Source organism: Diceros bicornis, chromosome 9 (genome assembly GCF_020826845.1).
Source record: "Diceros bicornis minor isolate mBicDic1 chromosome 9, mDicBic1.mat.cur, whole genome shotgun sequence".
Classification (NCBI taxonomy): domain Eukaryota; kingdom Metazoa; phylum Chordata; class Mammalia; order Perissodactyla; family Rhinocerotidae; genus Diceros; species Diceros bicornis.
Window position 1 is genome coordinate 30,228,922 of NC_080748.1, and position 13,983 is coordinate 30,242,904.

At 38.8% G+C, this 13,983-nt stretch overlaps 1 protein-coding gene across 4 annotated transcripts in view; it reads right to left on the reverse strand.

Annotated features, from left to right (window-relative positions):
* The window catches only part of LRCH1 (leucine rich repeats and calponin homology domain containing 1), a 191,299-nt gene that overhangs the window by 37,411 nt on the left and 139,905 nt on the right, over positions 1-13,983 (reverse strand). For all 4 annotated transcript variants that reach the window (XM_058548176.1, XM_058548179.1, XM_058548177.1 and 1 more), the window contains exons 10-14: positions 12,675-12,742; positions 10,899-10,985; positions 6,586-6,675; positions 6,444-6,480; positions 134-187 (exon numbers count right to left, since the gene is read on the reverse strand). In XM_058548176.1, the coding sequence (XP_058404159.1) occupies positions 134-187; positions 6,444-6,480; positions 6,586-6,675; positions 10,899-10,985; positions 12,675-12,742 (336 nt within the window). The remainder of the gene's footprint in view (positions 1-133; positions 188-6,443; positions 6,481-6,585; positions 6,676-10,898; positions 10,986-12,674; positions 12,743-13,983) is intronic.

Here is a 13,983-nt window from a genome sequence, read left to right on the forward strand (position 1 = left end):
GAGAGAGATTCCCCTAGAGAATCACAATACAATTAACTCATTAATCACGCCAGTCTCAGATATTTTTGCAAAAGATACTCCAATTCAGTCTTCATAGAATACCTCAGCCTCCATTAATCTTCAGGAAACGTACCTCATTTGGAGAATACTCGCTCCCATTACTCTGTAATGTTAGATCATTTTGCACCTTAAAGAAGGAAAAAAAAGCATAGTATATTCCATTAGACTGTAAAATTATTGAGGCAAGAACTGCGTCTCTCTTACTTCCATCGTATCCCTGGCGCATAAGCACACACGGAATATACACTGAATTAATTAATTAGTGTGTTAAGTAGCTAAGTAGGTCATATGTAAATTTTCTAAAAACATGTAGCTGTATTCACAGAAAAATATCTAAAGTATCACAGACACTAAGAAAAGGGATTTCCCAGAGCAAAGAGCTCAGCCCAAAGTTCCTATGATCATCAGCTTGCCTTGCGGTTACCAAGCTGCCTGCATGCTCCCACCCCATTTTAATTATGGGTTTTTAGAAATGGTCCAAGGCAGTAGTTCCCAAACACGCAGAATCTCATTGGGATTTTTTAATAAATACACATGCCTGGAACCCAAATTACCTGAGAAAATCTTATGCTGTCAATTCAACACCAGTTTGCTTTGGCAACTAATGGTTAAGAGAAAAACTTAAGAAATTTTTTTACAGTAAAATGTGCAGGATTTATAAGAGGTCATGGAGGAAGGTCAAGATGACATCCTGGTTTCCGGTTGGAGTGGCTGGGTGGGTGGTGGCACCACTGAGTGTCACCGAGAAAATGGGAGCAGTTCAAGAGGAAGTTGATAACTTCAGTTTAGCCATGTGGAGAATGACAAACTTATCTGCCAGGGAGATGAAATCTGAATACTGGAGATGGGGGAGGGATTTGGGACACGAGCTATAGATTGGAAAGTCATTATTATGTATGAGGTGCCTGAGTCCATGAGGGTGACCAGATTCTCCAGAGAGAGAGTATGGAATGAGGAACCATGGCTGAGGGCAGAATCCTAGAAAACTAGTATGAAAGGGACACACAGAGACAAGGGACCCACAATGGGGAAAGTCTAGCTTATTTTACCCAGATCTGCCTTCTTTATCAACAACCCATTGGTAATCAAACCAACTGGTAATCAGCAACCCATTGATGCATCCTAATAAAAAATTTGGTGATAGCTAATATAAACATCTTCACATATACCACCAGATTAATATAGACTGAAGATGTCTGTCCCTATTCCTATTGTTGAGGAGTGCTATTAAAAAATATTCCCAACTCTGACAAATCCAAGGAAAAAACATATTTTTAGAATAAAATGTCATGAATTTCCCTAACCAATTAAATGGCTTTATCAGAACTGCTACCAAGTAACTTCAGGGTTGATTCTCTTTATACACAATTCTTTCCTCTAATTTTTCCTATTGTCTCCCCACACCCTCCCCCATTTGATATTATTTGTATATGAGAAGGTAATTCGCAATTCTTCCGGAATGGATGCCAACGCGACCCAAACTTGATGTAGACAGTCACCTAAAGCATGTTTAAAACGAGATAGCATGACATGCTACCGATTACAAAACACTTCATCATCTTGGCCTCACCCATATAACGGGGCAACACCCTGTTCCTCAGTGTTTCTCTGCCCAGTTCACACACTGTGGCCATGGCCCTGCTGCCTTGCTTCAGAACAGCCTCCTGGGACCCATCCAAATCCAAACCACCTCCAAAATCCAGGTTTATTTTCCTTTCCTTAAATTCTCTATCCCTTCCCCAGTCTCCCAGAGCACCTAAAACACTCAGAATTATGGACTATCTCACATTCTTCTCTAAATTTTTTCAATAATTCTAATTCTTCTTTCTTCTCCAATTTTTGAAATGCCTTAAAAGTGAGGGCAACTCATATCCTTCATATCCTAGTCCTCAATACCAAAAACAAAGCTGAATCCAGCACAAGTACTCAATAAATACTGGACAATTGATTCAAGACTACGCTAAAGATATTTCTTCCTGAATGAGATGGAAGAGAAAATATGAAAATAACCAAACCATAAATGAAGATCGCATTTAAGATCTGCATAATCATCAGCACTGGACTTGCTAATCCACTGCTGTCTTTTCTTTTCCTCCTCCTCATGACTTCCTTTTCTACCAGAGCCAGCTATTCCCTCCTCCCTTTTTAAAATCATGGAGACGTGTCTGTCACAGACAGAGTTGCCCTAGAGAAGGAAGACAGTAAGAATTCCTTATACCAAATATGACTTCTCATTCAACCAAAAAAGAAAAAAAAACTTATATTAACACAAAACATTGTAAATCAGAGGTGGAGTGGAGGTATCTTTTTTTTCTAGAGATGTCGTGTCTTCCTGGTACTCCTGAAATCATGGACACAGGTATATTCCTTTTTTAAACTCTACTAGAGTGCAAGTTCAAGGATGTTTTAAGCAGGGTGCTAAAACAAAGGCCCCAAGGATTGGATCTGACACATCCTGTGTTTATGTAACAGCAACACAATCTGGCAGTTCAAGCAGAAAATTCACTCCGGAGAAAAGTGTGCGGTCACTGGCATCAAGGCCCTCATAGCACTGAGCTCAGGGCCTTGTGCAGAACTGTAGCTCAGCACTCACTGGTTGACTGTCTGGCTGACTGATGGAATAGACAGCCTCATCATAAGAGGCTGGGGCAACCGGACTGATCAAATGATCAATACATTACACGAAACTCAAACTTCCTACTTTAGGATGACACTGGGTTTTTCCACATAATATGATGATTGCAAGTGTGGTAAGAGTACAGGAAAGTCTTGTGAAGCTCTATGAGCACGTGAAAAAGTGTCAATGAGTTTCAACCTAGACAAGCATAAGAAACTGCATTTAGAAGAACATAATATACATTTTGCCTAAACGATGGAGTGTTTCAGCTATCAGTTAAGACCCAGGAGTCTCTACACTGAAGAAGTAGGACACTGAAATTCGCCTTACCAAAGCCTACTCTTTATCATCTCATTTTTTTCTTTCTTTTTCTTCCTTCCTCCCTTCCACAAACCCTCACTAAAGGCTCACTGTGTACTAGGTTCTGGGTTAGGTCCCACTTAGAGTGAAAATGCTAAAGTGTTTGTGCTGTGCAGTGGGAGAAAGACAAACAATAGGAGAAAAAAAGAGATCTACAAATAGAATAAAAAATCCACTTCCAAAATCTAGAATTGATTGCAGAGATATAGTTCAGCTTTGCTGATGGGAAAATGAGAGGAAGTTCCACATTAAAACAGTATTGGATTGAAAAAAAAAAGAGATTTTGCACATTCCTTCCAAAAGCATGCTTATTGCTTAATTAATGAAATTCTTAATGTCAGTAGCAATTCTTAACAGCCATTGGAATTGGCTAGTACATCACTGCATCAACAACAAACACCACCCAATGTATAGCTACTTGGATTAAAAGAGAGGATTACAACTAGACCAAGACAAAACTGTGAACTGGGATCAGTCTACATTTAGAATATACCTATCCCTGTTCTTTCCATACCCCATCCACATTCCTGGAAGCACTTTTCAAGCACACACAAGGGTTACACGCTCTCTGCCTTTGCCAAGACCTGTTCTTAAGAAAAGATTTGGTGTATTCAGGTCCCACTAAGGTTTGTAAGAACGACAAGACTTAATGTGTCACCTCTAGTCTACAGCATGGAGAAGTAATATGTTACAGCAGAAAAGCTGGCTATTTACCATGCAAGTGACCTGACCAGTCACCTAACCTTCTTGAGCTTCATGTCCTGCATCTGTAAATCCGGCATGATAACACCTACCTTTCACTAACGTCTTATCTGGAATGTAAACTCCAAGAGGAAGGACTGTTGTTTTGGTCAGTGCCACTTCCCTAGCGTCCAGCATGGTGCTGACACATAGTAGGCACTCAGTGGATATTTGTTTAATGAATGAAATAATGATAACATATATAAAATACAAACACACAATCTGGCATATAGCAAGGCCTCTTCTTTTTTTTAAAAGTCAGGAATATTTGGTATTTTAACAGGAGACAAAACTATTGGAATGACCCTCCAACAGTACATCAGAGATGGAGCGGAGATATCTTTTTTCTGGAAGTTTTGTGTTTTCCCTGTACTCCTGAAATTATGCACACAGGTGGTCACCTATTTTACTAGAGTCAAAAGCGGGTCTGCAGCAGTCTTTTTTTTTTAAAGGGAAACTTGAAATTTATAATTTTATTTATTTATTTATTTATTTATTTTCCCCCGAAGTCCCAGTAGATAGTTGTATGTCATAGCTACACATCCTTCTAGTTGCTGTACATGGGACACGGCCTCAGCATGGTGGGAGAAGCGGTGCCTTGGTGCGGCCTTGGTGCGCGCCCGGCACCCGAAAGCTGGCCGCCAGCAGCGGAGCACGCGCACTTAACCGCTAAGCCACGGGGCCGGCCCTGCAGCAGTCTTAAAGTACCTCTTCACTGACTGCTTATTAGTTGCAAGGAAAAAATAGAACAGTAATTATACAGTGGAGAAATCAGGTTACACCTCGATTGTGTGGTCACATTAATATCAGCAATGAGGCCCAGATGGACATAGCATGTCCCTAAATGTGATACCCTGAGAAGGACACATCATCATCTGTGCAGTATCCCAAACAAGAATGCAAAACCTCAATCGAATTGTGAGGGAATTTTGCCCTATAAAATAAGGGGCATTCCATTAAAAAAAAGATGAGGGCTATATTCTTCAAAATGTCAAGGTTATAAAAACCAAATAAAGGTTATGGAAATGTTCCAGGATAAAGGAAACTATAGATACCTGACAACTAAATACAACATCTGCCGCTAGACTGGATCCTCCACCGGAGGGGAAAACAATGCTATGAAGGACACCATTGGATCAACCGAAATAGAATATAGATGGTAAATTAGATGAAAATATTTTATCAATTACATTTATGAAGTTGATAACTGAAATGTGGTTAAATAAGATAAAATCCCTATTCTTAGAAAAGATACACAGAAATGTTGTTTAGGGATAAAGGACTACGATGTAAGAGACACCCTCAAATTTTCAGGAAAAGAAATATGTGTGCAAAGAAAGAGAGAAAGAGAGAACAAATGATGTTGCAAATGTGGTAAAATGTTAATAATAGGTAAATCCGGGTAAAACCTTATAATTTTTCATCACCTTTTATAGAATCTTGTAATTTTTTTGAACCTTTTATAAATTTAAAATTCTTTCCAAATAAGAAGCTCAATAAAAAAAGTGAGTCTGCCCAGAGTCAAAAGCAGCATGTCCCAAAAAGAGAGCTTGATGAAATGGGCCCGGGGATTCTTCAAATAAAAGGCTTCCTGATGTTCCACTGTTGGGAATTCGATGATGCCTCCACCAGGGAGAAGGTGGTACAGAGATTCTGTCTAAGGACCACACCAATAATGATTCATAGAGTAGTAGAGTAACAGTAACAGCTAACATTTAGGCCCTGGGTTGGGAGAAGGATTCCAATTTAAGGAAAATGAAGGTAAAGTTTAGAGAGGTTGCCCATTGTCGCCCATAGTTAGCAAGTCTTTGAGATGGGCCTGCAACGTAACATAATTCCAAGTCACTGCACTTAACAATGGAACCACTCTCTGAGAACATGACTTTTTCGATTACGGTTCTTTTTCCCTTATTTAACACAGAAACTTCGCTAGTTAAGAGTATGAAACTGCTTTACTACAGTACATGTTCAGACACCTTAGGGGGCATAAATTGGTTGGTACTGAAATTAGCCATCCTAATTCCATTTACTAAGAAGGGATGAAATAGGATAAAATCAATGTTTCACTCGCAAGTCACCAGCTCAACCCTCTCTCTATGACTGTTTCTTTGGGACCTTCCAGGCTCATCTGTAGTTTTATGTCAAAACTGCTTTAGACAGCCACCCAAATTTCACCCAGTGTAACTCCATCTTTACTCTGTCCCCAAATACCGCACCAGGTTCTCTTCGTTAGATTTTCTTAAACCTCTCAGGCATTTCCCAAATCATTTCTTCTTATCTTTCAAGTATTTTCTAGTTTATTTTCATCTGGCCAGTTCATAGGCTTCTTTTGTGGCTCTATTATCTGCATTGAACGGTCCTGCCTCCAGTTTCTGACAGAGCAGGTTCCCTCTGCCTCTTAGCTGTCATCGTCTCACTCAGCAAGACTATCTGACATAAAAAATTTAGAGAATTTAGTGGAAATAGCCAACTCTCATCTTTAATGGGAGGTGAAGTATGCTAGATAAGCAGGAAAACTAAAGAGGATAAAAGTACAAAAAAGATTGAAAAAGAGATCTTGAACAAATTGGCATATTGGTCTCACTAATGAATGTTCTACGCCCATGATTAAGCTTTATATAATATGGCTGGCCCTATTCTGTGGTTAATCCAAGAGAAGATTTACCTCACTCACCGGAGATGTTTCCAGCTGTATTTGACCGCTGCAGAAATGAAGAAATAAAAAAAAGATATAAAGTGGAATTTAAAGCATAAATATTTCAATGTAAAAAGAGAAAATATACTCAGTTATAAAAAGGTCAACATACTTTAGTGCAGAATCTTGTAATTCTAAGGCTTCTGCTGATTCCACAGGATAAAAGTTTACAACACTTCTCTGTGTAACATCTGTGCTTAATCTAAAGAGTAGGGAAAAAAATGTTAGCAAATTTATTAAACTTTTAATAAATCCTACTGCTTTTAGTCATATTTTGTTTAAAAATCTAATATATTAAAAAGTTATGTTAATCATTAGGATTAAGTTATAAAAGGTTTATGGTAGAAATTCCAAACTACATGGCATTTTCCCACCATGTGCCAAATTTAATATAATTTTCCATCTGCTATTGGTATCGAAATCCAACTTATGTGAAATATAACCGTAATTTCTGATAAAGTCATAGTATTCATAAGTAGCACACACTAAATTATATTCTAGAAGTTTATTAATTTACAGAAGCAAGTTGCCAAGGGTACTATATTATGGTATAGGTACCAAGGGCATTTGGTTTTAATAGGAAGATCTCTCTAATATACAGTAATACCTTCAGTTAAAAAAATAAGAATTCATAAGCAATCTGATGTGCATTTTTATTTTTGAAATTGTCTTATAGATAGTTTCTGAATTTCTGCAATTTTAAGTGTTCAACTTTTTTTTAAGATCTATAAAACCAGGAATTTCTATAAGTCATATAAAAGTTACAAAGCCATCTTAAAAGGTAGGGATGAGTTCGTACTATACATGCTTACTGAAAATGCTATCAAACCAACAAGCAGAAATCCTTATGAGAAGAAACCAAGATAAAGGCAAAACAGGATAGCAACCTGCAACTAGGTTTTTTAATGTTAAAGTTGAAAGGTAAACCTCTGAAATTTAATCCTATAATCAGTGGCTTAACTAAAACAAAAAAATCTGGATCTAAGAAATATGAGATAAAGGAAAAACCCAATGTGTATGTAAACTTTTTATTACTAATATTCAGTCCCAAGCAGCTAGAAATAAATGACCTTTTGATGTGCCCCCTCCTTATCACAAGTGAAAACAGGACTCCACCTGTGACACTGGTTCACGGAAACATTATAAAGTTAGAACTGTCATATTATAATTACTTCAGGATGAACAACAAAGATCTAAAGCAGCCAAAGCAGTGGATTATTTTAGGGAGGAAATGAAATCCATATAAAGTTTTACAACATAATATAATTTTATAATAGCACGTCATAAAGATGCAAATCAACTATCACTTAGAGGGTGCTCAGGGCTGTTTTCTTCCACAATTTGGCACACACCCACCATTTCCACTCGCTCAACACCCTTGGCAACTCATTGCCTTAGACATTTCCAAGCTGGAGAGGAACGTCAAGATCCTCAGTTCATCCCACTTCTCATGAAGGATGACAAAACTGAGGCCCAGAGCAGGGAGCCACTCTCTCCAGGTCACCAGATCTTACTACCAGTCTCACATTCCCACACCACTGCTATTTCCACCAAACTAGGCTGTTCTGTTTTGCTTCGGGGCTCATATGTTAATCAATTAAGAATTTGTGAGAAAACTTTATTGGAAAAGTGATACAAATGTAAAAGGTAGAAGCATTAAAAAAATATAAAGTTTGAGCCCAATGAGGGCCTTTTCTCTGTCACGTCACATCTTCCTTGCCCTTGGGAACCTCATCCTCTTATACAACTTCTGTTACTGCAGCACCTTGTGAAAATGACTTTCAAATCTAAGTCTCGAAGCCCCAGTACTAAATGTCTATCAGCCGAATGGACACTGCCACATTGCCACCTTAGATTCTATTCAGCAGGTCCTAAACTGACCCCAACATCCTCTTTCTCAAACCTGTTGTCCCTCCTGGTTCCCCATCTCAGATAGAGATACTGGGGGCTCACGTCTAAAACACCTTGACCGTTCCCTCCCATCCTTCTCACCACCCACTTCAAACATTCACCAAAGAACTACAATAGTACCTACCACTGAGTATCTACAATATTTAAAATTTTAAATATTTAAAATATTTAAAAGTATAAAGAAAAATAGTAACTTAGAAAGACCTACAGAAAAACATCCTTCTTAATATATTTCCTTCTAGTTTTAATTTTTTCTAAGCTTCTTACACAATTGGAACCTAATTATATAATTGGGATCAAATTTTATGCATTTTATATACTTTTTAAAGTTAACATTACATAATGAGCATTCTAAAATATATTGGAAACTTTAAAAAACATTTTATTGGCCACATTATTCCATCTTATTAATGACCAAAACATATTTAAGTATCTGCAAATTGTTAGATCATTTCCTCTTTTCCAAATATTTGCTATTAAAAACACCTTCCCCCTCACAATCTTTGTTCATATCTTTTCATCCCTTAGGATAAATTTTTAGAATTTGTTTGAAAAGTTTATACATTTTTTAGACTATGGCTACATACTACTAGGACGTCTTCTGGAATGGTTTTGCCAATTTACCTTCCCACTAAGATTTTATATATTATTTCAAATCCTCACAGTTCTAAAAGGTAAGTACTTGTAACCCATCTTATAGGTGAAGAAACTGGGGTACAGAGAAGTCATATAACTTACCCAGATTAACTGGCATTGGAGCTGGGTTCAGAACCAGCGTCTGGCTGACTCAAAGTCTGCTCTTCACCAGCCACACTACTTCCCTATTCCTTGGGTGCACGTGTGCATGCACACAGACACATACACACCCCCTCAAACACACACACAAGCTCTCTTGTCTCTGTTTCCTACCCTCTCACTGACTGCTCTGCTTGAGGATGTGAAACCCAGCTCTTTAAAGAACATGCTTTGATTAGGGACCTACTAATAAGCCAAGCTCTGAGCGGAACATTAAGGAGAATTAACAACACAAATAATCATATTTTAAACCATCATCACCTCCCTCTAGATATAAAATAACATCTCAGCTCCTCCACACAGCACTGGAAGTCGTCCCCTGCAGCACTCCAAACTGCCCCTTGGTGAGTCTCAGTCCTGGTTGCACATCAGCAGCACTGGCAGTAGTTTCATGGAAATGCCCAGAACCCCAGCCCCACAGGTAGTGTCAGAGTATCTCTGTTTCGAAAGTCCCAAAAGCGACACTAAAGAGCAACCAGTGTGGAGATCATCTTATCTGCCTGCGATCTTCCAAGCTGGCTCCATTCTTTTTGACATCCATGTCTTTGCAGAAACTTTTAATTCAATCCAGAATTTGTTTTCTCCTTGAAAACTGCCAATTATTAAATATCCCAACCTTCAGGAAGGCTGGCCCCGCTATCTCCCCTTTTCCATCTAGGGTCAGGCATTTGCTCTAATTTATCACTTTTTACCTCCACTTCAAGCACTGAAATCAATTACACTTACAAATAACTACTAAGGCAATCTACCTACCACAGTTTAAGGCAAGAGCTGTATCTTCTTCATCTTTATATCTCCCAAGGCACACATTCTAGATCTTCCCATGCTCTAAGCACTCAACTAATGTCTAATCGAAATGCTTTTCAAATCAATTGCTAAGGATTTTCAGCCATACTCAACCTGACCCATCATTATTCTTTCAGAGCCAGATAACATTGGTGGTCTACTCTCACTGGCACTCTGGGACTCACTAACCACCTTTTTCATCAATTCCCAGAATCTGGAGTGATTTCCATGTCATCTTCATCTTCATATTTAAATTCGCAAGATCCCTGAACAATTTACCAGGCATAAGCTTTGGGTCTATTTCTCTAGTGATAAGCTAGTTATTACCTGATACTAGGTATACTGTCTTACTGAAAAATATTTTGTCTATGGGAAATCCATTACCCTTAGCTAAGAAACCAAAAAAATATAACCACTGCATATACTGCCTATTATTAACAATGGCCAGTTAAATTAAAAAATTATCTTGTAACCTAAGTCTTTAGAAATATATTATTTAGTTAACATATACTTGGCACTATCAGAAATAAGTAAGGTAGTACTTGATATACCAATTCTTTCCTTTTTGGAAAATATCCTTTATATTTCTATAAAACAGAGTTGTAAACTTGAAGCAATATAAAATATGTGCTTTTGCTGTATTTCTGTTTTCTAAGCATTATACCAAGAATTCTCATATGAATTTCATGAAGTGTGAATGAATTTCATTAAAGAGCAGAGAAAGGGGGAATTGATCTCAACCATTCCGGAAGTTTGACTCTTATTTATGGAACTTGGGAAAAGAGGCATTTAAAATGACTTTTCTCTGTTTGTTAGTGGTTAGACTGAGCCAAAACTGTGTGTCTAAGTATTTTTTAAGGTGAGATAATGTACTCAATAACTTGGTATACGTTATTTACACATGAAACCTGAGCCAAGAGAAGACATGCATACCTGTTGGGATCTTGCAGCAAATCTACAGCTTCTCTCAGCTGTTCAATCATCGCTATATCCATGTCCTGGTCTTTGGATGAACTTATTCTGCAGCAAGAAACCAAACATGAGAATGAAAATGATCACTAGAGCATGAATATCATCTAGGTTCTTAAGAGTAAACTTATAAAAATCCATCTAACATATAAAAATGACTTGGACAAATTCAGCATTATAACGAAGACATGTCAGTACCCCATAGAGTAGGTTGCCAGAGCGTAGTGGAAAGAGCCAATGGGTGGGGGAAGCCCAGCTCACACGTCACAATGCCTGTGGGTCTCCATCTGCTTATCTGTAAAATCAGGGCAAGAGACTAGCTGGGTGGCTTTCACACTGCGCTTTCCTGAGCCTAGGGGGGATCCACAGGGATGCTCAGCTAGGGCGAGTCTGCACTACTTCCAGACCTTCCAAACCCAGTTCAATCAGAATGGCTCAGTTTTATTGCTTTCACAGTATGGGACTTCAGTGGGGGACAGTGGTTCTCAGTTCAGGCTTTTTATGCAGCAAAATCATCTGTAGCCAGGCCTGATATTCCCAAGTAGATCTGACTGGGGCGTGGACATTTTATTAAGCTCTACAGATGATCCTGATCTATAGGCAGGGTTGAGAACAACAGATATAAGATTGAGAACGAGGTTTCCAAAGCTTTATATAGTTTAAACTCTTTCCCTATAAAATCTCCTACCCTATTATTCTATGAGTCTATAATCAAGCTAGTCCTCCCTTGCATCACAGACATATATCCAGTGAATAGTTGGTAATACTGGACAACAATTTGAAAGGAACTTTGCAATGTTTTTAAAGGGCAAGAGAGATTTGATCATGATTACGCCTATCCACTGCAGAACATAAGCCAGTGTATTTCTGGAAGTGGAGAAACTTTTTAACAATACAGTAAATCCTCACTAAAGGGAAAAACCCCAGAAGGAATGATGGAAGGCCCAGGTTTGCAGGCCAGATCATGGAAAACAAAATCCTAGGAACCAAAAATCTACTCTATGCCACATGGTCCAAAGTCAATTCTCCTGCAAATGGTTCCATCGGCTGATAGATCACTCAGACCCTCTCCCATTAGGCTGGCAAAGTAAATCTTTATAGACGATAGTGTGGAAGTGATATCTATCTGGAGTGAGATTCTTGGGTTCAGTCCTTGGGGCAAGATAATCAATCTCTCTGTGCCTCAGTTTTGTCATCTGTGAAACAGGGGATAACAAAACAATTTACCTCATCAGATTGTTGTAAACATGAAATGAGTTACTATATGTGAAGTATTTAGAACAGCGCCTGTCATGTAGCATTTCATAAATGTTGGCTATTAAAATTATTAGACTTAGGACCAGAACATTAGAGATATACAGTTTTCTCAGATCTTAAACCTGAAGACTCTAGGTAAAGAAGGGGTACCAGGACTAATACCGCTTTAGGTTCCACTGTCAGCTTCGTCAGACAAATGGAAGAAAGCTAGAATCTCCAGCCTAGATATTCTATCTAATTCTCCATACCCTCAAATCAGATAAAACTCAAGGAAGAGGTATGCCTTGCCTTATATTGCCCCAATACTGTGACAATAACCATCAGACAGAAGAAAACTTGTAACTTCTTATCAATACCGTTGGGTAGGAATATCAGCTTTCCCGAAGAAAAGTGGATCAGAATTCTATCACAACAGGGCAGCCATTCTGCTTGAAACGTCAACTTTACAGGATGGTGGCTCATAACCAGACGCTCAGTACTCACATTCCCTCAGGTGGCCAGTGCGCGTCCTCTTCTATCCGTAACAGTTCTTCACAGTCTTCTGCCCTACCCTGTGGACAGAACACACGGGTCTTCTGAGAGCCACTGGCTATCAACAGTCAACAGTCAAAAGCCGCCCCAGCCCATGTTCAGTGCAGCATTATTCACAACAGTCAAAAGGTGGAAACAACCCAAGTGTCCATCAACACATGAATGGATAAACAAATGTGGTATATACATACAATGGAATATTATTCAGCCTTAAAAGGGAAGGAAATTCTGACACATGCTACAACATGGGTGAATCTTAAGGACATTATGCTAAGTGAAATAAGGTAGTCACAAAAAGACAAATACTGTATGACTCCACTTATATGAGGTTCCTAGAGTAGTCAAATTCATAGAAACAGAAAGTAGAACAGTGGTTGCCAGGGACAAGGGGAGGGGGGAATGAGGAGTTACTGTTTAACGGGGACAGAGTTTCAGTTTGGCTAGAGACGGATGGTGGTGATGGTTGCACAACAATGTGAATGTATTCAATACCACTGAATTGTATACTTAAAAAATAGCTGAGATGGTAAGTTTTATGTTATATGTATTTTACCACAATTAAAAAGAAAACAAAACCTGGCCCAGTGCCACAATACTCGTTAACTTAGAGTTCAGAAATTTACAGCTTAACCCAATTCCTTATGGCCCTCTTAGCACCTCCTGATGCTCACAGATTCCTCCATCAGGCTTGTCAGTCACAGGAGAATGTGCATTCTAGCATTTGTGAGATGAGGAGCATGTGTGTGTGTATGTGTGTGTTGTTGGGAAAAAAGAAAGTATAAAACACAATACACTTTCTGAAAGTATAACAACAATGAAAATGTCTCAAATTGCATCTAATAGATTTCATGTGTACAACATCCAGATTTCACTGAAATGCCCCTCCCCTATTATTCTCCCAAAGAAACATTGTGGTGGGAGTACTTAGAAAGGTGTGTCCCACCGCTGGAACTTCCACATGCTTCTTTCCTCTCATCTCTGACACAGACAAATGCTGCTTTAACTCAGCCGACAGCTAGAATGGAAGCCACTCCTGAATGGGGGCACGTTCCCCTGGCAAGGAACAACCAACAGACAAAAGGACTGCTTTCTGTGTCAAAGTTCTGACATGTTGTTCACTTACTCTGGCCCAGCCAATTCTACAGATGTGTCACTGAGAACGAGTCTTCTTCTGAGGAGGTGGCTAGCTGCCTGACACCAGCCTCTGGCTTGAAAAATACTCAGATTTTTCTACATTGATTATACTTTTAGTGTGTGACAC